We start from the raw sequence: 24,272 nt of genomic DNA, 5'->3' as shown, positions 1-24,272 counted from the left end.
TGTCTAGAATTGATGTCTCAGGAAACGGCTGGTCTCTAGTGTGCCCATTCTAATGCTGATTTTGAGCTTTTTGTAGATGGATCCCGTCACCAAGATGACCAAGGACGCTTCTGTACCAGATATGCTGTGGTCTCAGAACATGAGGTAATCAAGGCAGAGTCAATGCCAGCTCATATGTCTGCACAAGAAGCAGAGCAAACTAGCAGAAGGTAAGACTGTAAATATCTACACTGATTCCAGGTATGCTTTTGGCATTGCACACGGTTATGGGCCTATCTGGAGAGCCAGGGCTTTCCTGACAGCAAATGGCCACCCCATTAAACGTGCTGAGGCAGTCCAGCAACTTATGAATGCACTACAGCTTCCCACCCAAGCAGGCATCATAAAGGTAAAGGCACATACCAAAGGCACTGATGGACGGACAAAAGGGTAACGCACTGGCAGACCAGGCTGCCAAGAAAGCAGCAAGCACTCCTGTAGCCTCTCAAGTACATCACCTAGACACCCCACCATCTCCATTTGTGTTGAAAGACATCTTAGCCCGGTTACAAGAACAGGCAAGTAAGGAGGAGAAAGATAGGTGGCAAAGGATAGGGGCTTGCTCTGATACCGTCACTGGACTATGGGGGAGGGGTGAAGAGGTCTGCCTACCACAGGTACTGTACCCAATGATGGCACAGGTTCTGCACGGGAATGTGCACCACTCGAAGACGGCCATGTGTGACACCCTACAGAGACAATGGATTGCCCCCGGGGTTTTCCACCTGCGCAGAAAGGCAGGTACAGAGCTGCATGATATGTGCCACACATAATCAGAGTAGGACAGTGAAAACTCCATCCAAACACACTCCCCGGCCCCTTTACCAATTCCAGAGACTGCAGATTGATTATATTCAGTTACCCAGGGTAGGGACGTATGAGTATGTGTTGGTCTGCATTGATTTATTTTCAGGTTGGCCAGAAGCCTACCCAGTTGCCAAAGCTACGGCTAAGACAACGGCGAAGAAACTGATGGCTGAGATCATATGCAGGTATGGAGTTCCTGAAGTCATTGAAAGCGATCGGAGTTCCCATTTTACTGGAGAGATCATGTCAGAGGTAATGGCAGCACTGGGGGTAAGTCAAGCATTGCATACTCCATCCGCAGAGTAGTGGAAGAGTGGAGAGACTAAATGGAACTCTTAAGCTTAAAATCCAGAAGGCAATGACAGAGATTGGTAAACCATGGACAGAATGCTTTCCTCTGGCTTTGTTTTCAGTAAGATATACCCCAAACAGGAAGACAGGACAGTCACCGTATGAGATTCTGTTTGGCAGGAGCCCCAATCTTGAATGTTTCTTTCCACAACAGTTGCAGCTCAAGTACCAGGACTTGACTAGCTATGTGCAGGCCTTACATGGACACCTTGCCAAAGTGCATTTAACTGTCTTCAGTTCTCTTCCAGACCCAGACAAGGTTCCTGGACACCATCCCTTTGTGCCAGGAGACCTGGTGTATGTGAAAAAGTTTGTGCGCAGAGATTGTCTCCAGACGAGATTTGAAGGACCCCACACGGTGATCCTGGTCACCCCCACTGCAGTAAAACTCGAAGGAAAGAGCACCTGGATCCATGCCTCACACTGTAAAAGAGACTGTTGTTTTTGATCCTGGAACTGAGGGCCATCCTCGCCCCTACCTCTTCGGCCCCTAATGTAAATAAGAATTCTGGTCCCACTATTCTCTGGGTAAACCTGACAGCCCCGGTAAATATCTGGCAATTTGATTTCTGTGATGTAGTCAAGTGTCCTGAGACTGAACGGGTGGTAGAGGGGATCATCCAGTTTTATATATATATGTTACCAGAAATGATAACAATAACTGTTATTATTGGGCAGATGCTGCCTGGAATACGGGAGATGATTGGGGATATAAACCTAGTGAAGCCATGTTCCCAAGGATGGGACGGGTAGGAGTCTTCGTGAGAGAATGCATCTAACAGCCCTTCTGCAACCACTTAGGGGCTGTAAATGGGGTAGAAGCTGTCACCCCCTCCTCCTGAATCTTGAAAAACCCCAATCTGCTGATCTGCAGACGTTTGTACTGGGAAGGCATTATAATTATGTATTTAGTAGTGGATATCATGAGAATTTAGGCCATATACAGCTCCAGGATATTAGTTTCAGACCAACCAAGGCCCCTGTTACCAGTACAGCTAAAACAGGCCCAGGTGAGCGTTTGCAAAATGTAGTTAATGAAGTGATCCCCATTCCAGGTCTCAGTTAGCGAAAGGTTTTCTCCATAGAAACACAAACAGCCCCAAGGAAAAACCTATGGTTAGAATGGGTGAGATACAATGTAAGAGTCCAGAATATCTCTGTAGGATGTATTGCTTGTGCTGCTGCGAATACACACCTATACACACATGCATTGCTTTTCCCTGATGACAACACCACTGCCTGTGTCATGAATCTGTTGAAAGGTTTGAAGTCCACTGATTGCCCAGATTACGTCCCACTAATTCATAAGGAACCTAAACTAAAGGTCCCAGGAGAAGTAACCGTATTAGCTGACAATTACACCTGCTGTAATTCCCACGACAGCACAGGTACACTAGTAGGGATCTTCGAGACAGGTTTCTGCGAGGAGAACAGTTCTCTAGATACTGATTTGCTAATCAAACATACACAATGTATGTATGACATTTATTGGTTATGTGGAGATGGTAAGCTCCGTCCTAGGTTGCCTAATGCCTGGATAGGTCAATGCACCCTTGTTAAACTAGCTATGCAGTTCAAGATTTTACCTTGGAATCCAGAGGTACCTGATGAACCTACCAGAAAGAGGAGAAGTCTCGATCAGCTGCACCTGAGTTATGAAGAAGATCCACTAGTATATATTGATGCCATTGGGGTGCCAAGGGGGGTGTCTGACCAGTTTTAAAGCCCAGAACCAGATTTATGCCGGCTTTGCTTCTATAATCCCACAGGTGCAGATTAATAAAAATGTTGAATGGATCAATTACATATATTACAGTGAACAAAGATTTGTCAATTATAGCTGTGATGCCTTTTAGGGTATAGTTGAGGATTTGGGCCCTAACACTTGTATGACCCGTGCTGCAACCCGACCTAAGAGAATTACACTGAATCCTGTCCAGACAAGATCACATGCAGTGATATAAGAAGCTGACACAGGATTGTGGTTGGTGGATAGTGGGGACATTAACTTTTAGGAGTAGGCTGACAGTAATCCTTTTGGGAAGGAGCTGTAGACCAGCATGTCATGTCGCCCCCACCACCAGAGAACCAACCACATCAGGTAGGGTAAGACAGATACAGGAGTATTATCCCTGGAGGCCCTCTGACTAGCTAGCTACGCAAAAGCAATTGGCTGACCCTGAGAACCAACCTTTCTCATTCTACAGACAAATAATGACCATATGATGGACGTATAAGTACACCTAGGCAGGCCTAGGTAGTTAGTGAGCACAAAAACAGGTGACGTGCTAGGACGCAAATTAAGATTTTCTACAGATGTGACAAAGGAGAGAGTGTAGAGCTATACTTTGGACGGTTACAGCTGAAATGGGAAGATATGGAGTACAGTCCCATAAACCCACTTGATGTTAGAGTATTGGTGAATACATTCATTGACGGTATGACCAAAGACATACGAGACGAAATATAGACAGCCAGACCTGAATGGCGAAATGTAGATCCGAAAGACCTGAAGGTTTCTAAAGAAGTTGAACAAATTAGGACAATAAGACGACGTGTCATGTATGCTGGAGCAGACACATCTTTCTTCTCCAGTTGGTTAGGTGGGATCAAGGGATTCCTTCAATAAGTTTGTTTAGTACTAATTGCCCTCCTTATAGTTGGATCAATAATCCTCTGTTGTGTTATTCCCTTGTACAAAAAGGTTATTGCCAAAGCAACTCCGACTGGCACCGTCCTCAATCAAGAAGTAGACCCACCAGAGTACAATGGTACTGATCCAAGGGGAGATCCCGAAGTATATTCCTCTCAAGAGAGTAGACAAAACCCCCCATTCTCAGATGATGCTAAGAGATCTAGTTTAGGGACAGTGGGAGAACTCCATGTGAGGTTAGTGAAGGGTTCAGCTGCCTGGAGGCCTCTCGCTAGGGGAGAGTTTCTGAGGTGTCTGGATGAAGAAATCCACCTCCCCTTTTCCCATCACATGGACAGTCTCGAAGGATCTTTCTTTAAGGGAAAAACGTAGTGTTTAGGGGGGATTGTCAAGGTGAAAATATACTTTCTTATATACCTTTGTACTTATATATCATATACTGTGAAACAATAAGTTTTCCCCTGCTAAAGCAAATGTAATTGTATTTAAAGATGGCCGCCAGTGTTCAGTTTCGTTTCAGGTTAGTGTCTGGAGGGATGAAGATTCATTTCTTTAGAAACGAAACTGAAGGAATGTGAAGAAAAGGAGGGTCCACCAGAAGATGTTAGAACAAATCAGAAAGACTGAATGCTAGCTTAAACCCCGCCTAATGCACGCCTTCCCCTAACACTCAATATAGTATTGTGTATTTTAGAATAAAGTTCAGTTGCTGTGACGGTTACACACACGTGTGTGGATCCACGAGCATGCACTAAGATTGAACCAGCTACCTGTCTGACTCATTCTTACCCGGTACCACATGCTTATAGTTTAATTTGGAATGACTGGTGAATGAGGATTTATATTGTCGTTTACGACCCCGACACACCCAGGCAGAGCACAGTGGCCCCAGGCAGAGCACAGGGGCCCCAGGCAGAACATGGGGCCCCAGGCAGAGCACAGGGGCCCCAGGCAGAGCACAGGGGCCCCAGGCAGCATATGGGGCCCCAGGCAGAGCACAGGGGCCCCAGGCAGCATATGGGGCCCCAGGCAGAGCACAGTGGCCCCAGGCAGAGCACACACCAAATCGGAGGCCGAGGGGCCCCGCCAACCAAATCGGAGGCCGAGGAGCCCCGCCCACCAAATCGAAGGCCGAGCGGCCCCGCCCACCAAAGCGGAGGCCGAGGGGCCCGGCCCCGCCCACCAAAGCGGAGGCCGAGGGGCCCCGACCACCACATCGGAGGGCGAGGGGCCCCGCCGACCAAATCGGAGGCCGAGGGTCCCCGCCCACCAAATCGGAGGCCGAGGGTCCCCGCCCACCAAATCGGAGGCCGAGGGTCCCCGCCCACCAAATCGGAGGCCGAGGGTCCCCGCCCACCAAATCGGAGGCCGAGAGTCCCCGCCCACCAAATCGGAGGCCGAGAGTCCCCGCAAACCAAATCGGAGGATAAGGGGCCCCGCCAACCAAATCGGAGGCCGAGGGGCCCCGCCAACCAAATCGAAGGCCGAGGAGCCCCGCCCAACAAATCGAAGGCCGAGGGGCCCCGCCCACCAAATCGGAGACCGGGGGTCCCCGCCCACCAAATCGGAGGCCGAGGGGCCCCGCCCACCACATCGGAGGCCGATGGGCCCCGCCCACCAAATCGGAGGCCGAGGGTCCCCGCCCACCAAATTGGAGGCCGAGGGTCCCCGCCCACCAAATCGGAGGCCGAGGGTCCCCGCCCACCAAATCGGAGGCCGAGGGTCCCCGCCTACCAAATCGGAGGCCGAGGGTCCCCTCCCACCAAATCGGAGGCCGAGGGTCCCCGCCCACCAAATCGGAGGCCGAGGGGCCCCGCCAACCAAATCGGAGGCCGAGGGGCCCCGCCCACCAAATCGGAGGCCGAGGGGCCCCGCCCACCAAATCGGAGGCCGAGGGTCACCGCCCACCAAATTGGAGGCCGAGGGTCCCCGCCCACCAAATCGGAGGCCGAGGGTCCCCGCCCACCAAATCGGAGGCCGAGGGTCCACACCAACCAAATCGGAGGCCGAGGGGCCCGCCCACCAAATCGAAGGCCGAGGGGCCCCGCCCACCAAAGCGGAGGCCGAGGGGCCCCAACCACCACATCGGAGGGCGAGGGTCCCCGCCCACCAAATCGGAGGCCGAGGGTCCCCGCCCACCAAATCGGAGGCCGAGGGGCCCCGCCAACCAAATCGGAGGCCGAGGGGCCCCGCCCACCAAATCGGAGGCCGAGGGTCCTCGCCCACCAAATCGGAGGCCGAGAGTCCCCGCAAACCAAATCGGAGGATAAGGGGCCCCGCCAACCAAATCGGAGGCCGAGGGGCCCCGCCAACCAAATCGAAGGCCGAGGAGCCCCGCCCACCAAATCGAAGGCCGAGGGGCCCCGCCCACCAAATCGGAGGCCAGGGGTCCCCGCCCACCAAATCGAAGGCCGAGGAGCCCCGCCCAACAAATCGAAGGCCGAGGGGCCCCGCCCACCAAATCGGAGGCCGAGGGGCCCCGCCCACCACATCGGAGGCCGATGGGCCCCGCCCACCAAATCGGAGGCCGAGGGTCCCCGCCCACCAAATTGGAGGCCGAGGGTCCCCGCCCACCAAATCGGAGGCCGAGGGTCCCCGCCCACCAAATCGGAGGCCGAGGGTCCACACCAACCAAATCGGAGGCCGAGGGGCCCCGCCCACCAAATCGAAGGCCGAGGGGCCCCGCCCACCAAAGCGGAGGCCGAGGGTCCCCGCACACCAAATCGGAGGCAGAGGGACCCCGCCCACCAAATCGGAGGCCGAGGGTCCCCGCCCACCAAATTGGAGGCCGAGGGTCCCCGCCCACCAAATCGGAGGCCGAGGGTCCCCGCCCACCAAATCGGAGCCCGAGGGTCCACACCCACCAAATCGGAGGCCGAGGGGCCCCGCCCACCAAATCGAAGGCCGAGGGGCCCCGCCCACCAAAGCGGAGGCCGAGGGTCCCCGCACACCAAATCGGAGGCAGAGGGACCCCGCCCACCAAATCGGAGGCCGAGGGGCCCCGCCCACCAAAGCGGAGGCCGAGGGTCCCCGACCACCAAATCGGAGGCCGAGGGTCCCTGCCCACCAAATCGGAGGCCGAGGGTCCCCGCCCACCAAATCGGAGGCCGAGGGTCCCCGCCCACCAAATCAGAGGCCGAGGGTCCCCGCCCACCAAATCAGAGGCCGAGGGGCCCCGCCAACCAAATCGGAGGCCGAGGGGCCCCGCCAACCAAATCGGAGGCCGAGGAGCCCCGCCCACCAAATCGAAGGCCGAGCGGCCCCGCCCACCAAAGCGGAGGCCGAGGGGCCCGGCCCCGCCCACCAAAGCGGAGGCCGAGGGTCCCCGCCCACCAAAGCGGAGGCCGAGGGTCCCCGCACACCAAATCGGAGGCAGAGGGACCCCGCCCACCAAAGCGGAGGCCGAGGGTCCCCGCACACCAAATCGGAGGCCGAGGGGCCCCGCCAACCAAATCGGAGGCCAAGGGGCCCCGCCAACCAAATCGGAGGCCGAGGGGCCCCGCCAACCAAATCGGAGGCCGAGGGGCCCCGCCAACCAAATCGGAGGCCGAGGAGCCCCGCCCACCAAATCGAAGGCCGAGGGGCCCCGCCCACCAAAGCGGAGGCCGAGGGTCCCCGCACACCAAATCGGAGGCAGAGGGACCCCGCCCACCAAATCGGAGGCCGAGGGGCCCCGCCCACCAAAGCGGAGGCCGAGGCTCCCCGACCACCAAATCGGAGGCCGAGGGTCCCTGCCCACCAAATCGGAGGCCGAGGGTCCCCGCCCACCAAATCGGAGGCCGAGGGTCCCCGCCCACCAAATCGGAGGCCGAGAGTCCCCGCCCACCAAATCGGAGGTCGAGGGGCCCCGCCAACCAAATCGGAGGCCGAGGGGCCCTGCCAACCAAATCGGAGGCCGAGGAGCCCCGCTCACCAAATCGAAGGCCGAGCGGCCCCACCCACCAAAGCGAAGGCCGAGGGGCCCGGCCCCGCCCACCAAAGCGGAGGCCGAGGGGCCCCGCCCACCACATCGGAGGCCGAGGGGCCCCGCCCACCAAATCGGAGGCCGAGGGTCCCCACCCACCAAATCGGAGGCCGAGGGTCCCCGCCCACCAAATCGGAGGCCGAGGGTCCCCGCCCACCAAATTGGAGGCCGAGGGTCCCCGCCCACCAAATCGGAGGCCGAGGGTCCCCGCCCACCAAATCGGAGGCCGAGGGGCCCCACCAACCAAATCGGAGGCCGAGGGGCCCCGCCCACCAAATCGGAGGCCGAGGGTCCCTGCCCACCAAATCGGAGGCCGAGGGGCCCCGCCAACCAAATCGGAGGCCGAGGGGCCCCGCCCACCAAATCGGAGGCCGAGGGGCCCCACCCACCAAATCGGAGGCCGAGGGTCCCCGCCCACCAAATCGGAGGATAAGGGGCCCCGCCCACCAAATCGGAGGCCGAGGGGCCCCACCAACCAAATCGGAGGCCGAGGAGCCCCGCCCACCAAATCGAAGGCCGAGCGGCCCCGCCCACCAAAGCGGAGGCAGAGGGACCCCGCCCACCAAATCGGAGGCCGTGGGGCCCCGCCAACCAAAGCGGAGGCCGAGGGTCCCCGCCCACCAAATCGGAGGCAGAGGGACCCCGCCCACCAAATCGGAGGCCGAGGGGCCCCGCCCACCAAAGCGGAGGCCGAGGGTCCCCGCCCACCAAATCGGAGGTCGAGGGTCCCCGCCCACCAAATCGGAGGCCGAGGGTCCCCGCCCACCAAATCGGAGGCCGGTCCCCGCCCACCAAATCGGAGGCCGAGGGTCCCCACCCACCAAATCGGAGGACGAGGCGCCCCACCAACCAAATCGGAGGCCGAGGAGCCCCGCCCACCAAAAGTAAGTGCGGCCCCAAAAGTAAGTGCGCCCCCGGGTGCAAAAGTAAGTGCGCCCCCGGGTGCAAAAGTAAGTGCGCCCCCGGGTGCAAAAGTAAGTGCGCCCCCGGGTGCAAAAGTAAGTGCGCCCCCGGGTGCAAAAGTAAGTGCGCCCCCGGGTGCAAAAGTAAGTGCGCCTCCGGGTGCAAAAGTAAGTGCGCCCCCGGGTGCAAAAGTAATCGCGCCCCCGGCCCCGGGTGCAAAAGTAAGCGCGCCCCCCAGTCCCGTGTGTGAAAAGTGCTGCTGTAAAGCTGGTAGCGCTGTTCAAGCACCATGTATTTCCTTCAGGAAATGCCCATCTAATATATAATTGCCTAGAATACTACTTCCTGCAATTTGTGCCAACTTCCGTGGCTTTGTCCGGAGCTAATGTCCGGAGATAATGTCCGGAGCTAATGTCCGGAGATAATGTCCGGAGCTAATGTCCGGAGCTAATGTCCGGAGATAAGTGACGTCACCAGTGTCCTACACCCAGGCAGAGCACAGTGGCCCCAGGCAGAGCACAGGGGCCCCAGGCAGAGCACAGGGGCCCCAGGCAGCATATGGGGCCCCAGGCAGAGCACAGGGGCCCCAGGCAGCATATGGGGCCCCAGGCAGAGCACAGTGGTCCCAGGCAGAGCACAGGGGCCCCAGGCAGCATATGGGGCCCCAGGCAGAGCACAGCGATATTTTGGACCACTGTGCGGTGTTTCAGACCCCCTGTGTGATGTCTGGGGCCCTGTTCTTAAGTATATTAAAGATTAAAGTAACGTATATTAAAGTATATTATAGATCAAATTTGACACGTTTATGAGCACCATTGAGTGATATACTCAAGAATGACATAATTTTTCAACATTTTATGGTTTCAAACTGTAAACACTCAGAGTTTTTTTTACTTCAACCAGAAAACCTTAACGGTTCATAAAAAACTTGACTGTTCAGGATATGATAAAAGTCATAGTATTCTGAATCTTTAACTTATAAAGATACCTTTACATGGGGTGATTATTGGTTCCAGAGAGGCTTTCGGCCGATAATCGTACACATGGCTGGTGACAGGACAATACAATATAAACGTTCAAAGGTAAACACTGATAACATTAAAATCTAATATATAATTGCCTAGAATACTACTTCCGGCAATTTGTGCCAACTTCCGTGGCTTTGTCCGGAGATAATGTCCGGAGATAAGTGACGTCACCAGCGTCCTACACCCGCTCAGGGTGGACAAAGATATATGCCTTCGTGGTGCACGGCACTTTTCTGATTGGTTGCCGCCTGCCGCGAGCGACCAATCAGAAATGTGCCGTACTGTCAAGAATTGTCAAGAGCTGGTGAGTGCAGCCATTTTTTGATCTTTCTTACTATTATTTATTAATTGTATTATTCTTACATTTGAATAAATAAAGTATATATGGATTCTAGACTCCCGATTCTTTAGAATCGGGCTGCCATCTAGTAAAGCATAAAAGGAAACCGCGCAAAAAACATACAGAAAAAAGAGACAAATGTGATAATGATCAGTCTCATAGTCAGAGACTTATCGCTGGTCCAGACTCTCTCCAGTCACTGCCCGGACGAGGAGGCGACACCGCCATTACCGGGGCCGCACACCGAGGACACCGCTGATTCCCGGGGCCACACACCGAGGACACCACCGTTACCGGGGCCACACACCGAGGACACCACCGTTACCGGGGCCGCACACCGAGGACACTGCTGATTCCCGGGGCCGCACACCGAGGACACCGCCGTTACCGGGGCCGCACACAGAGGACACCGCCGTTACCGGGGCCGCACACCGAGGACACCGCTGATTCCCGGGGCCACACACCGAGGACACCGCCGTTACCGGGGCCACACACCGAGGACACTGCTGATTCCCGGGGCCGCACACCGAGGACACCGCCGTTACCGGGGCCGCACACAGAGGACACCGCCGTTACCGGGGCCGCACACCGAGGACACCGCTGATTCCCGGGGCCACACACCGAGGACACCGCCGTTACTGGGGCCGCACACCGAGGACACCGCCATTACCGAGGCCACACACCGAGGACACCGCCATTACCGAGGCCACACACCGAGGACACCGCCATTACCGGGGCCACACACTGAGGACACCGCCGTTACCGGGGCCACACACTGAGGACACCGCCGTTACCGGGGCCACACACTGAGGACACCGCCGTTACCGGGGCCACACACTGAGGACACCGCCGTTACCGGGGCCACACACTGAGGACACCGCCGTTACCGGGGCCACACACCGAGGACACCGCCGTTACCGGGGCCGCACACCGAGGACACCGCCGTTACCGGGGCCGCACACCGAGGACACCGCCGTTACCGGGGCCGCACACCGAGGACACCGCTGATTCCCGGGGCCACACACCGAGGACACCGCCATTACTGGGGCCGCACACCGAGGACACCGCCGTTACCGGGGCCGCACACCGAGGACACCGCCATTACCGGGGCCGCACACCGAGGACACCGCCATTACCGGGGCCGCACACCGAGGACACCGCCGTTACCGGGGCCACACACTGAGGACACCGCCGTTACCGGGGCCACACACACTGTAGGAGCCGCACACAGAGGACACCGCCATTACTGGGGCCACACACACTGTAGGAGCCGCACACTGAGGACACCGCCGTTACCAGGGCCGCACACTGAGGACACCGCTGTTACCGGGGCCACACACTGAGGACACTGCTGATTCCCGGGGCCACACACTGTAGGAGCCGCACACAGAGGACACCGCCATTACTGGGGCCACACACACACTGTAGGAGCCGCACACAGAGGACACCGCTGATTACCGGGGCCACACACAGAGGACACCGCCGTTACCGGGGCCACACACACTGTAGGAGCCGCACACAGAGGACACCGCCGTTACCGGGGCCACACACACTGTAGGAGCCGCACACAGAGGACACCGCCGTTACCGGGGCCACATACACTGTAGGAGCCGCACACAGAGGACACCGCCGTTACCGGGGCCACACATACTGTAGGAGCCGCACACAGAGGACACCGCTGATTACCGGGGCCACACACAGAGGACACCGCCGTTACTGGGGCCACACACACTGTAGGAGCCGCACACAGAGGACACCGCCGTTACCGGGGCCACACACACTGTAGGAGCCGCACACAGAGGACACCGCCGTTACCGGGGCCACACACACTGTAGGAGCCGCACACAGAGGACACCGCCATTACTGGGGCCACACACACTGTAGGAGCCGCACACAGAGGACACCGCCATTACTGGGGCCACACACACTGTAGGAGCCGCACAGAGGACACCGCTGATTACCGGGGCCACACACACTGTAGGAGCCGCACACAGAGGACACCGCCGTTACCGGGGCCACACACACTGTAGGAGCCGCACACAGAGGACACCGCCGTTACCGGGGCCACACACACTGTAGGAGCCGCACACAGAGGACACCGCCATTACTGGGGCCACACACACTGTAGGAGCCGCACACAGAGGACACCGCCATTACTGGGACCACACACACTGTAGGAGCCGCACACCGAGGACACTGCTGATTACCGGGGCCACACACACTGTAGGAGCCGCACACAGAGGACACCGCCATTACTGGGGCCACACACACTGTAGGAGCCGCACACAGAGGACACCGCCATTACTGGGGCCACACACACTGTAGGAGCCGCACACCGAGGACACTGCTGATTACCGGGGCCACACACACTGTAGGAGCCGCACACAGAGGACACCGCCATTACTGGGGCCACACACACTGTAGGAGCCGCACACAGAGGACACCGCCATTACTGGGGCCACACACACTGTAGGAGCCGCACACAGAGGACACCGCCATTACTGGGACCACACACACTGTAGGAGCCGCACACCGAGGACACCGCTGATTACCGGGACCACACACACTGTAGGAGCCGCACACAGAGGACACCGCCGTTACTGGGGCCACACACACTGTAGGAGCCGCACACAGAGGACACCGCCATTACTGGGGCCACACACACTGTAGGAGCCGCACACAGAGGACACCGCCATTACCGGGACCACACACACTGTAGGAGCCGCACACAGAGGACACCGCCATTACTGGGGCCACACACACTGTAGGAGCCGCACACAGAGGACACCGCCATTACTGGGGCCACACACACTGTAGGAGCCGCACACAGAGGACACCGCTCCGCTTTATCGATCATGGAAGATGCCTTCTGCTCCAGGACATCACGCTCCCAGTTATCTGTGATAATTTGCAGGTTTTTCAGCCATAAATCAGGCCTGGTCACAAAATCATTTAATTTTATGGCATATGGAAAGCCCAAATTTGCATAAAACATCAAACGTACAACTCTTAAGGCCACATTCACACCCCGACCAATCCCTGAGCTCCCCAGATTCTGTGTTCTGTTTTTCACAGCATCTTACCATTGCAGACACATTCACATTTGTTTTTTCAGAGTGCAGAATGTGAAATCTCTGCTTGCAGACCAACTGGGAGTTTTTTTAGTCTTTTCTGGGGGCGCGCTCTCCCATTCCTCCGAGTCTTAGTAAATCATAGTTTATCTATCAGTGTCAGACTATGCAGTTGTCACTGACAGAATCTGGGATGTAGGAATAAATGCGCACCCCTCCACCCTCTGAGATGACTAGCAGCAACTGTATAAATCTGTATGTAGTGAGCGCCCCCTATTGGTGGCTGTATAAACCTGCATGGAGTGGGCTCCCCCTAGTGGTGACTGTATTAATCTGTATGTAGTGATCTCCTCCTAGTGGTGTCTGTATAAATCTGCATGTAGTCAGCTCCCTCTAGTGGTCGTTGTATAAATCTGTATGTAGTGAGCTCCCCCTACTGGTGGCTGTATAAACCTGCATGGAGTGGGCTCCCCCTAGTGATGACTATATTAATCTGTATGTAGTGAGCTCCCCCTAGTGGTGACTGTAGAAATCTGCATGCAGTGAGCTCCCCCTACTGGTGGCTGTATAAATCTGCATGCAGTGAGCTCCCCCTAGTGGTGACTGTATTTTCTCATGTCTACGTTGAGAATTCAGAGCTCTGAAGTATAAAGATTTGATATCAGCACCGAATGTTGAGAACATAGAAGGCTCAGCACACAGAACGCCACATTATCCATTATGGATTACACCAATAGAAAACGGAAAAAAATTTTTTAAGAATTTTATTTTTTAGTTAAAAATCCCCCAGACGACCTCACAAGAGAGTTCTGTTATATATTTTTGCACGTTTCCCATTAGATAACATAATTTAATTACATTAAAACACAAACACCAGACAAAGATGGCGGCAGGTCCCACGCTGTGAGATAGTGGTTTGCAAAACTACAACTCCCAGCATGCCCTTGTAGTTTTGCAAAAGGTCCAAAAAGATTAAAACAAGAGCACCGTTAAAAAAAATAAGTGCAGCGAGACTCAGCGGCAGAGACATCGCGCAGCCGGGGCTCCTCCATACACTGACGAGTGCAGCCCGGGCTTGTGCCTCTGCGGGGCGCTCAGCCTCCGGTGGTCTCAGGGAGAGGTGGGCTGTGATGCATCCGGTCTCTGTTCCTGCTCTTCCTCCATCACATTCATACAATGACGGTAAGTGCTGTGACTCCAGCAGACTCCGCTTCTACCATGGTCAGGATCTCTGCAGATAAATAATGTTCCCGTTCACTGACAGCAAGCAAAGATCTCGGTGCGGAAGTGAAGCTGAAAGCCTGCTAGAAATTTGCGTAGATTACGGTCCCACATCCCTGCAGACCCCTTCAGGTCACATGTAGTTAGGAGATCGGGGTCTGCGCGGTCCGGCCAGAACAGCACACAGTCCATATAGGAGACATCCGGACCCTGCAGAACCGGCTCTCACTTCTTACTCTCCGACAGCCATTCAGCAAAATATCTCTCCATGGCCGTGCGGGATTTCCAGCTCCCCACATTGACGGTCGGGATGATTTTCTGCGGTTTTATAAATTGCACGAATCTCTTCATCTCGGAGAAGCTGCTGTGTTCACTGTACGGGATCCCTGCGGGGAAGCAGCGGAGATCACACATAAGACCCATCACAGTCAGTCATAGGCCACGTATACACCCGGACTGCGACGTCCGCCCCAATCTCCCTACATTACATCTCCTGACCCTGTATAAGAGCCCGCACAGACATCGGTCACTATATGGTGATCAGTCCGGTGTCGCAGTCACAACAGGCGATCCAGTGATCTGCAGGACAATGGAGTCATCACTAGGGGGAGCTCCCTACACTCACCTTGAGCTCCCCCTAGTGGTGGCTCCTAGGAGTCAGATCTGTAGAATTCAGGTCCCTGCAGGCCCCCTACGGTGATGTGATAAAAAAACGTTATATTGTCCCGTACACACGTAGAAAGGCCGGGGTGTTGGCAGTACGGCCTCATACATACCATACATAGTAATCTTCCCTCGGATCTCCGGTCTGATCTCGGCCACCGAACTGCAGCCATCAGAATACGTCCATCCTGTTGGCTTGAAAGCCAAGACACGGTCATATTTCCCAGAGAACTTGTTGAGGTGGGCGGCGAGACCCTGCAAGCAATAAAAAAATAAATAAAAATAAAAACCAGAGAAGGTTGATGGTGCTCAGGTTGAGGCACGGTTTTCATGCAGATGGAGCAGACTTTAGTTAAAGATGTCATCGGCTGCCGGACCACCCACCCTAAACGCTGACGTCACCGGTGTAAAATAGAATGTCAACATTTGGGAAGGGGCCGTATTAGAGGACAATCCCTCCAGATCAGTGATGTACGTGTAACATCTCACATGAAGCCCCCCATAATGCAGCCGCTGCAGGTGTTGGCACCTACCAGACCCCCGAGTAGTGAGGGAGCGAGGGCCGCATTACCATTCATGGGAAATGGAGCATTCGTTCTTATGAGACATTTAGGGGCACAGTGCGATCTGTACTAAGCCCTAAATACACAAGTCCTCACCGAAGCAGCGCAGAATCTTACCTTGAAGTTCACCTGCATCATGGGAAGGACGTGCAGCACGGTGCTGTGCCAGTCCGTGGTCACCAGGGCTCGGATCTCCGCCGACTCCAGACACTGCATCGTCTTATACTTGTCTTGGGACATGGAAACCTTACAGCCCAAAACATCAGCAATGGCTGCAAACAGGAGAGAAAAACGCCAAGAAATAAAGACTGTAGATTATAGATGTATGATGATTGGGGACCCCACGTCCCAAAAGAAAAGCTGTGATGCACATGGACCCCCGCTCCGTCCACATGGTGCCTGCAAGAAGCCGTATAACAATGCCGGAGGTTTAATGCCAGAGGCCGGGTACAAAGCGAAGCATGAGAGGGATTGTCCTGCACTGCGGCCTCGCTGCTGTATACCCGGATCACGTGCTCTGCGGACGCACTTCACTCTCTGTAATCTCACACTCTGCTGCTGGGAGAACCGGAGGCGATCGACACCCAGCAGAGCATTCCTGTAATGAAGAGGCATCTCCTGACAGCCCGACTAAGTGCACCCAGCGAGAACAGAGGAGACCCCGAAATACTCTGGGCAGCTCCGTACAGTCACCAAGTAATATGCAAACCAGAAGGAAAAAGTTATATATATTTACCCAAAAACACCTTCTCCTTGCCAATAGAATACGTTCCGCAGACCACCAGAGTCCGAGGATGTAACGTCACCATTTCAAAGGCTGCGTTCACGGCAAACTGCACCGTCTCCTGCTGCGGAGGGAAGGTGTACTCCGGGCTACAGTACCTGCGAGGGGGAGGACAGGACAAAGTAAGGAGGATGGCCGAGAAAACAAACGCACGCAGCTCTGGAGAATAATACAGGGCAAGTCATGTATGTGCACAGTGACTGCACCAGCAGAATAGTGAGTGCAGCTCTGGAGTATAATACAGCATGTAACTCAGGATCAGTAATGTAATGTATGTACACAGTGACTGCACCAGCAGAATAGTGAGTGCAGCTCTGCAGTATAATACAGGATGTAACTCAGGATCAGTAATGTATGTACACAGTGACTGCACCAGCAGAATAGTGAGTCCAGCTCTGGAGTATAATACAGGATGTAACTCAGGATCACTAATGTAATGTATGTACACAGTGACTGCACCAGCAGAATAGTGAGTTCAGCTCTGGAGTATAATACAGGATGTAACTCAGGATCAGTAATGTAATGTATGTACACAGTGACTGCACCAGCAGAATAGTGAGTGCAGCTCTGGGGTATAATACAGGATGTAACTCAGGATCAGTAATGTAATGTATGTACACAGTGACTGCACCAGCAGAATAGTGAGTGCAGCTCTAGAGTATAATACAGGATATAACACAGGATCAGTAATGTAATGTATGTACACAGCGACTGCACCAGCTGAATAGAGAGTGCAGCTCTGGGGTATAATACAGGATGTAACTCAGGATCAGTAATGTAATGTATGTACACAGTGACTGCACCAGCAGAATAGTGAGTGCAGCTCTGGGGTATAATACAGGGTGTAACTCAGGATCAGTAATGTAATGTATGTACACAGTGACTGCACCAGCAGAATAGTGAGTGCAGCTCTGGAGTATATAAGTTAATTCTACATACACACATCTGGGTCATTGTATCCTCCTTTTATACAGACATATGTGGTCTTACGTGGTGTCCAGGTACAAGGTGTGGATCTTCCTCCCAAGCAGCGCGGGATACCTTTCCATCGAGGTTTCTGCACGGAAGTCTCCTGTATGTAATATTGTGGTTCCATTAGGGAGAATAAAAAGCAGCAGAACGGCCCCCGGGCAGCTGTGATAGAGGCAGAAACAACAGAAGGGTTATTTAGGAAGGAGAGGATCAGCGGTGCCCGTCTATGTGCACGCCTCGCTCTCCATGAGATGCAGTAAGATCAGAGCTCCACAACCAGGAGCCCATGCTGTAATGAGACTTCTCACAGCTGAGGATTTGCTTCTGTCTACACCAATCACCTAAAGTGAATAAACCTCTCCTGTCCTATTTGTTACAATGTATCACTGCAGGTAATATGTATCAGCATCACAGAGCATTATCTAGACTAGATGCCATTGTAACAAGCCCTCAGCTGTGAGAAGTATCAGATCACTGATGAATGTTTCTTATTCACCGATAACAATAGTCGATATGCCCAGCACAGTCTATTAGAAAGTGTCAAAACTTTATTACTTGCAGATGTTTAAGTTCAAACATTTATTCTCATTTTCTGTGATACCTGGAGATATACATTTATCATCCTGATAAAATCGTTCTTATTATAAAGTGTTTCTAAATTACATTTTTCTGTATGTTTATTTCTAGGTAATTTCTACCAGAGCTGGAAACCTCTGGGTCATCAGGTGCCGGGATCCTGTGCAGTTTGGACTTTCATCCAGTTTACACCCATAAAGGTGAAAACTCTGAGGGTCATTGTGTAATAATTTGTATTGTTTCCCTGTGGCGGGCACTCACAGTAGCTTCAGTTCTTAGCGGTGAGGATTCACAAGTCTGCAGTCACTGTCACTATGTGACTGCAGACCTGACAACCCCTTACGTGGTCAGCGGGAAGAGCCGACAGGTTTTACCATTTTCTCTGATTTACAACCAGGTTACAGCAGGAAACAGTAAATGGTTGTTGGTTGCTGAGCGTCAGTGCTGCGCCATTCATGGAGGATACGTACTGGTTGGCGTCCAGCAGCACCACTTTGATGCCGTTCACCAGGCACTCCGTGTACATGGGTAAGCAGGTGATGAATTCCTTCTCTACTCGCAGCTTAGTCTGCACCAGGTTCCCCGTGATCTGGAAAAGACGAGAGCAATGACAGTCGGCACATCGATATCCCGCAGACATGTATACAGCGGAGGACAGGTTACATCAGCTCCCGAAGAGGCTGGAGGCGACTGGACAGAGGGAGTAGAGCAGCAATGACAGGTTATAACAGCTGTGCCGTCCTGCACGGACAGTGTACAGATCCTCCACACTAGACGGGATGGTCGGGGCTGCATGCCTGACACTAGACCAGCACAATCAGCAGGATGGAGTCTGCTGCATATTGGAACAGCCAAAGACTAGAAAACCCAGATCCAGTGACAAACACAACGCAACGGTCAGACTGCAATGTAAACAGAGGTCTGCAACTTACAGAGATCTGCTCCGATACATTGCAGAAAGCACTGCAGCTGTGTTAGCATTGGTCAGGACAGGTTTTCAGCCTTTGGATACTCATGTTGGCAGCAAGCAGAGATCTTGAGATTAGCAAGGAATTTATCAATAAACCTAAAGGAAGCTGGAGCTTTGCTTAAATGGGAATATCTGGCATTTACGTGCCGGGCACAGGAAATGTCGCTAGAGACATCCGAGCAGGTGAAGACACGTTACCACAGAAGAGAGTGGGAGTGACAGACTCCGCAGCCGAGGTCTTATCTTCTGCATAAAGACCAGATATTTCTGAGGAGCAGAGACCAGGGGCCCGTACCTTACTGCAATAAATAGGGAAGCGGAATTTCTTTGTGAGGCCGCCATAGTGGTCGGAGTGAAAGTGGGTGAGGAAATACGCAGAGCAGCCATCTATCTCCCCGTACTGGAAAGCGTCCACAGCAAATCCAGTGCCTAAGAGAAAACGATAAAAAGGGAAATCAGAGACCAGCGAGAGTCAGCCGAGAACACAGCGGACGCAACATCAGCCCGGAGGGCACAGGAGCCCCCTAACATGGCGGCCAGAAAACCTGCGGCTGCCACTTTGGTAAAGGGACGTCCGACACCATCTCCTCAGACAAGCACAACCCCTGACTGCCACATCTCACAGTAAGAACCTTAAGAGCAAGCCCCCGGGGACTGCGCGAGACAAGGTCACAGCACTGCCTCATGGCAGACCTCTCGGATGGGTCAGGTTGTGCGCTGACCAAACAGGAACATAAAGCGGCACAAGGCAAAGAAATGGACAAGTTGGCATCACTGAGCAGTTATTCCACCACTCTTACGACTCGGCCTCATTCACGCGCTGCAGGGAATATATTGCAGGATTTTCTATATTTACACCAATGGGTGAAGATCAGAAACCTCAGCACCATTATTCCTAGGACTCACACATGACCACCAGCACTGAGGTAAGAGGACAGGACATGTAACTCGTGTGAGCACTCACCTGGGATTTTCTTGTAGAACGGACATTGCTTCCTTCCCCTCCCCCCTTGCTCCGTGGTGGAGTTTTGTCGGAACCTCTTTCCGCCTCTCTTTTGCGTTTCGGTCGCTGACAGTACTGGGATCTCATGGACGTTCCCCACCTCTCCGCCTGCGTCACCAAGAGAACTCGTCGCCTTTCTCTTCCGCTGCGGTTTCTCGCTCTGCGAGGCGCCAGCGTTCAGACTTTTCATTTTTAGAGGCACCTTCACCTCGGCCGCTGCTTTCACCACTTTAGGTTTCAAACCAAAGAAAACCCCGAGGTCCATCTGCTTCTTGGCTTTTGAGGAGGACACGGATGCCATGGCCTGAGACCCCTGGGTGAATCTTTCCTGGGATTGTGACGTCGGAGGCTCGGCCTGTACTGTGCGCTGTGGATGGGGGATCGGTACACGAGGCTGAGAGTTCACTGCAGAGGCTGCGACTTCCTCGGTCTTAATGAGATCTATGAGGAGCTGCTCATCAGAGCTGAGGTCGGCCGCACCCGCTGGATACAGCTGCTCCGGGGGCCATTCCCTGACACCTGACACAGGTGTGCTGCACCGAGACCAATAATCCTCACCAGAACGAGTACTCACAGAGGCGCTGCCCCCATTATCGTGGCGAGGGGGCTGATAACTAGCATTGCACTGTGGGGGGTTTTCTACTGCTTTAGTGTTGTTCATAGGCGATCGGATGATACGGGGTGTCCTTCCTGAGGTTGGACCGTCGCCCTCATCATCACTGAAGAGCTCCAGATCGCTGACGAGTGGGGAGTAGGAAATGGCGCGGTCACATACCTCGGGGTCTCTCAGGGGCACAGGGTAACACCTGTCGGCAGTGATGTGGTTGGCGGTTTCCTGAGAGGCTTTGGATGGTGAGGAGAGCCAGACATCCAGCGACGTCCTCCTCGCCGACTCCTGGGAGCTGGAGGGAGACTGGGACTTGGGCAAGTTCAGCTTTGTCACCTCCTTAGAGATTGAGGGAATTAAACTATTGGAAACACTGGATTTATCGGCTCCATGTAGTGTCGGATCAGGGGTGCAGGGAGGCGAGATCGAAAGCTGATCCACGGCCCGGCTCTGCGCCAGCAGGAAATGGGAATATCGCTTGTAGTGAGAAGGAAAAGAGGACGAGCAGCAAAAACCATCGGGGCATTCTGCAAAGAGAACAGAAAGACCACCCATCAGAAAGGACCGGAGCCATGTTATCCCCCCAGCACAACGCTGCCCTCCTTTACCAACCCCACTGCTAATGTGGCAATGGATACGGCTGAGATGGCCCATAGCCTCCCTGGTACACGCTGCCCGGAGGACAGAATACGGGTATGGCTCCTCTGGAGGTGAAAGCGGTGTAGAGACCAAACTTTTCTCAGAATTCAATAGTGACGCCACTCCCCCACTGCAGAACCCAATACGGGGTCTCATTAATACGTACCAAACCCTGTAATGAAGGGGCTCCTTTATTCTGGATGTTATAGGGAAATATCATAACTCCACAGATCACACACTAATGACCTCTATGTTATACCCCAGTGGCCCCCATTAACCTTTTCCCAACCAGATTAGCACCCCTTCTTCTTCCAAGAGCCATAATTTTTTTTTTTAGGTTTCCGCCTACGCAAACGTATGGGGGTTTGTCTTTTTGCCGGACCAGCTTTGAATGACTTTCGCTCATTTTACGATGAAACTTACTAAAAAATGGGAGAAAAATCCAAGTGGCAGCAAAATGGTGAAAAAAACCATATATAAATCCACTCGGAGTTATGTTCACGGCGTTCATTGTGTGGTAAAAATTAACTCATGACCTGATTCTCCGGGTCGGTGCGATCACTGCATCAAAATAAACGTGTGCACAGCTCTATATAATGGTGCCCAGGTAGGTTCCAAAACCTTAGTGATAGATATAATAAAACCTGGCACTCAACTTTTTAAAGGTGATTTTTTTTATTCCAAGCGGAAGTGCAGTAACAGCACTTGCGCTTGGAATAAAAAAAATCACCTTTAAAAAGTTGAGTGCCAGGTTTTATTATATATATCACTATGGTGCCATCACTGCGACACCAAATTTATATAGTTTCCTTTATTATTTTAATGGTTAAGAAATTGATTTACGGCGTCATTTTCTGAGACCCGTAGGTTGCTGCCATTTTTTTTTTTTTGCATTATTATTATTTATTTTTACAGCACCATTGATTCCGTAGTGCTCTACATGAGAAGACGAGCTGATGTTTTCATTCATACTATTTTGGCATCACTTTAATACGTTTTTATTCAATTTTTGGAGAAAGTGAAATGACAAACTCCAATTCTAGGATTTATGTTTTCTTTTTACAGAGTTCATAATCTAGATTATTTGCCTTTATATTTCTTGGACATTGCAATAACAAGTTTGTTGTTTGTAATCCTTTTAATTTGTTTTTAAACCGGGAATAAGTGTGGGGGAGGGGGCGGTGATTCATTATTTTCTTTTTTTGCATTTTTATTAGCTTTCACCTTTTTACTTTTTTTAGTCCTCCAAGGGACCTGAGACTTTCTATATACTTCAGTATTGCAGTATGTAGTAAACATAATCTTCTAAGCACCTGGGCTTCATGGTAGTACAAAGATGGGGCGACAGGGGCCTCCTACTGCCGTGATAACCCAGCGGCATGACGAGGACCTGATCACAACCATTTATGTGCATCTGTCGGAGACTGACTGCAGCATCTAAATGGTTAACCAGCAGTGATTGGAGCTCGCTCCGTCTGCTGCTGCTATATGACACATCTGGAAGCCGCCATGTAAGCAGCGGGCTTAGTCCCTCCGTATCCTGCACCTACATAGGACATATATATTTGTGTCCTATGTCAGGAAGGGGTTAAGGTCCTGCTTACACACCGCCTTGAGACTTCGTGCCCCCTTCTGCTGACTAGAGCCCAGTATTCTGCCTCGATAGATCAGTGGGATATGGCCGATTCCTCATGGATGCCACCAGTGACGCGCTCGGGGGAATGCGCCCGTCATGTGTTTCCTGCGGAGCTAAGTGTAGAAATTCTGAGTCTTGTGTCAAATACATTGAAATTTCCACTTTGTACAATACAAAAAGTGAAATTTGTGGGAAACCGGGGACCAAAGTGTGAAATGCAGGGTGACCCCTGCGGGCTTTGCTGCGGGTGGTGTAACGCGTCCCCTGTGCACGCAGACTGACGGGTTTGGGCTTATCCTGACACTGCAGTAACGCTGGTTTTTGATCATCCCTTTAAGATTAGAAAGGTAAAAGGCGTCTGGTGTACCTGTCTGTGCGGTGGACGGGGCGTCCAAGCATTCGCTGACGTGCCACCGCGGCGTCTGTACCAGTAATATAGAGAACGGCATCTGGCAGCTGGGACAATGGCCGCTGTGTCTGTTTTGAGGGGTCTCGGGCGTCGGGGTCTTTACACTTTCAGCTTTTCCTCTTTTGGGTGTAGAGGGTACGGCGTCCTGAGAGCCCGGCCCCTGCACGGTCAGCTCCGGGGCCGGCTGCGGTGAGGGGAGGGCGTTCTTCGCTTTCTTTGGGGCATGTCTCCCCCTGTTACTCCCTCTTTTAGCCTGGGACCCCGACTTTCTCGCTGGTTTCTGACTTCCCGCTTTGTCCACGACTCCATCTCTGGGTTTCTGGAGGGACTTATAATCCCAAATATCATCTTCATTGTCGGACATTGCTTGATGCTGAGAAAACGAGAAGGAAAACGTTCAGGAAGAGGAAATGGCAGCACGCCCAGAGGACGACGCCCCATAAAGGCTACGCAGAGGGTTTGTTACAATGTATCAGGCCAAACGCTGAGGTAAACGCAGGAAATCTCCCTCCTGCGCTGAGAGTTTGCTGCAATGTGTCAGCGCAGGTGACATCCATCCGTCAGGAGTCCGGGATGTGGACTGAGGGATGACAACTGTAACAAACCCTCAGCTCTAGAGAGTATTTCATGGGGGAAAGTTCTAAGATCGAGGAGTTTTCCACAGATTAATGGGAGAACTACTTCTCTTTCTCGCCCCCGTTCACGTGCATTGGCCGAGACCCCTGTCATAGAGATAAGTATGACTGTTCTCAGTCTGGCTCCTCCCGGGGCCCCACAGTCCCGCGGGGTCTCCCCCACCATTACCCTCCGCTGCTCCGTGCTCTCCGCGCTCTTTTCCCGGCCTCCCCGTCTCCGCCTGCACATCCGCGGCTGCACTTTCCTCACATAACGGGAATAATAATCTTATCTTTCTCCTTTGAATATGATCTAAGCTTTTACTCGTTTCTTCGATTTAACAAATTCGATTATTAATTTTAGCACTGATTTTTTTTTTTACACTTTTACAATAATTTGACAGTGTCGAATCTATACAAACAGAATACAAAATAAGTCCTGCAAAGTACATCTATTAA

General features: G+C 53.3%; 1 protein-coding gene across 1 annotated transcript; it reads right to left on the bottom strand.

Moving 5' to 3' along the window:
* Nucleotides 1-13,905: 13,905 nt before the first annotated feature.
* DCLRE1A (DNA cross-link repair 1A) lies at nt 13,906-24,131 on the bottom strand. The gene is made up of 10 exons (XM_077257951.1): nt 24,004-24,131; nt 23,158-23,572; nt 19,870-21,042; nt 19,201-19,334; nt 18,406-18,524; nt 17,378-17,521; nt 16,340-16,485; nt 15,721-15,875; nt 15,154-15,295; nt 13,906-14,763 (listed from the first exon to the last, which is right to left on the bottom strand). The coding sequence occupies exons 1-10, from the start codon at nt 24,061-24,063 to the stop codon at nt 14,603-14,605; spliced, it is 2,649 nt and encodes an 882-aa protein (XP_077114066.1). The 5' UTR covers nt 24,064-24,131; the 3' UTR covers nt 13,906-14,602.
* Nucleotides 24,132-24,272: the final 141 nt, after the last annotated feature.

The sequence above is a fragment of the Ranitomeya variabilis genome, chromosome 4 (genome assembly GCF_051348905.1).
Source record: "Ranitomeya variabilis isolate aRanVar5 chromosome 4, aRanVar5.hap1, whole genome shotgun sequence".
Classification (NCBI taxonomy): Eukaryota; Metazoa; Chordata; class Amphibia; order Anura; family Dendrobatidae; genus Ranitomeya; species Ranitomeya variabilis.
This window is presented reverse-complemented; position numbering and strand designations above follow the sequence as displayed.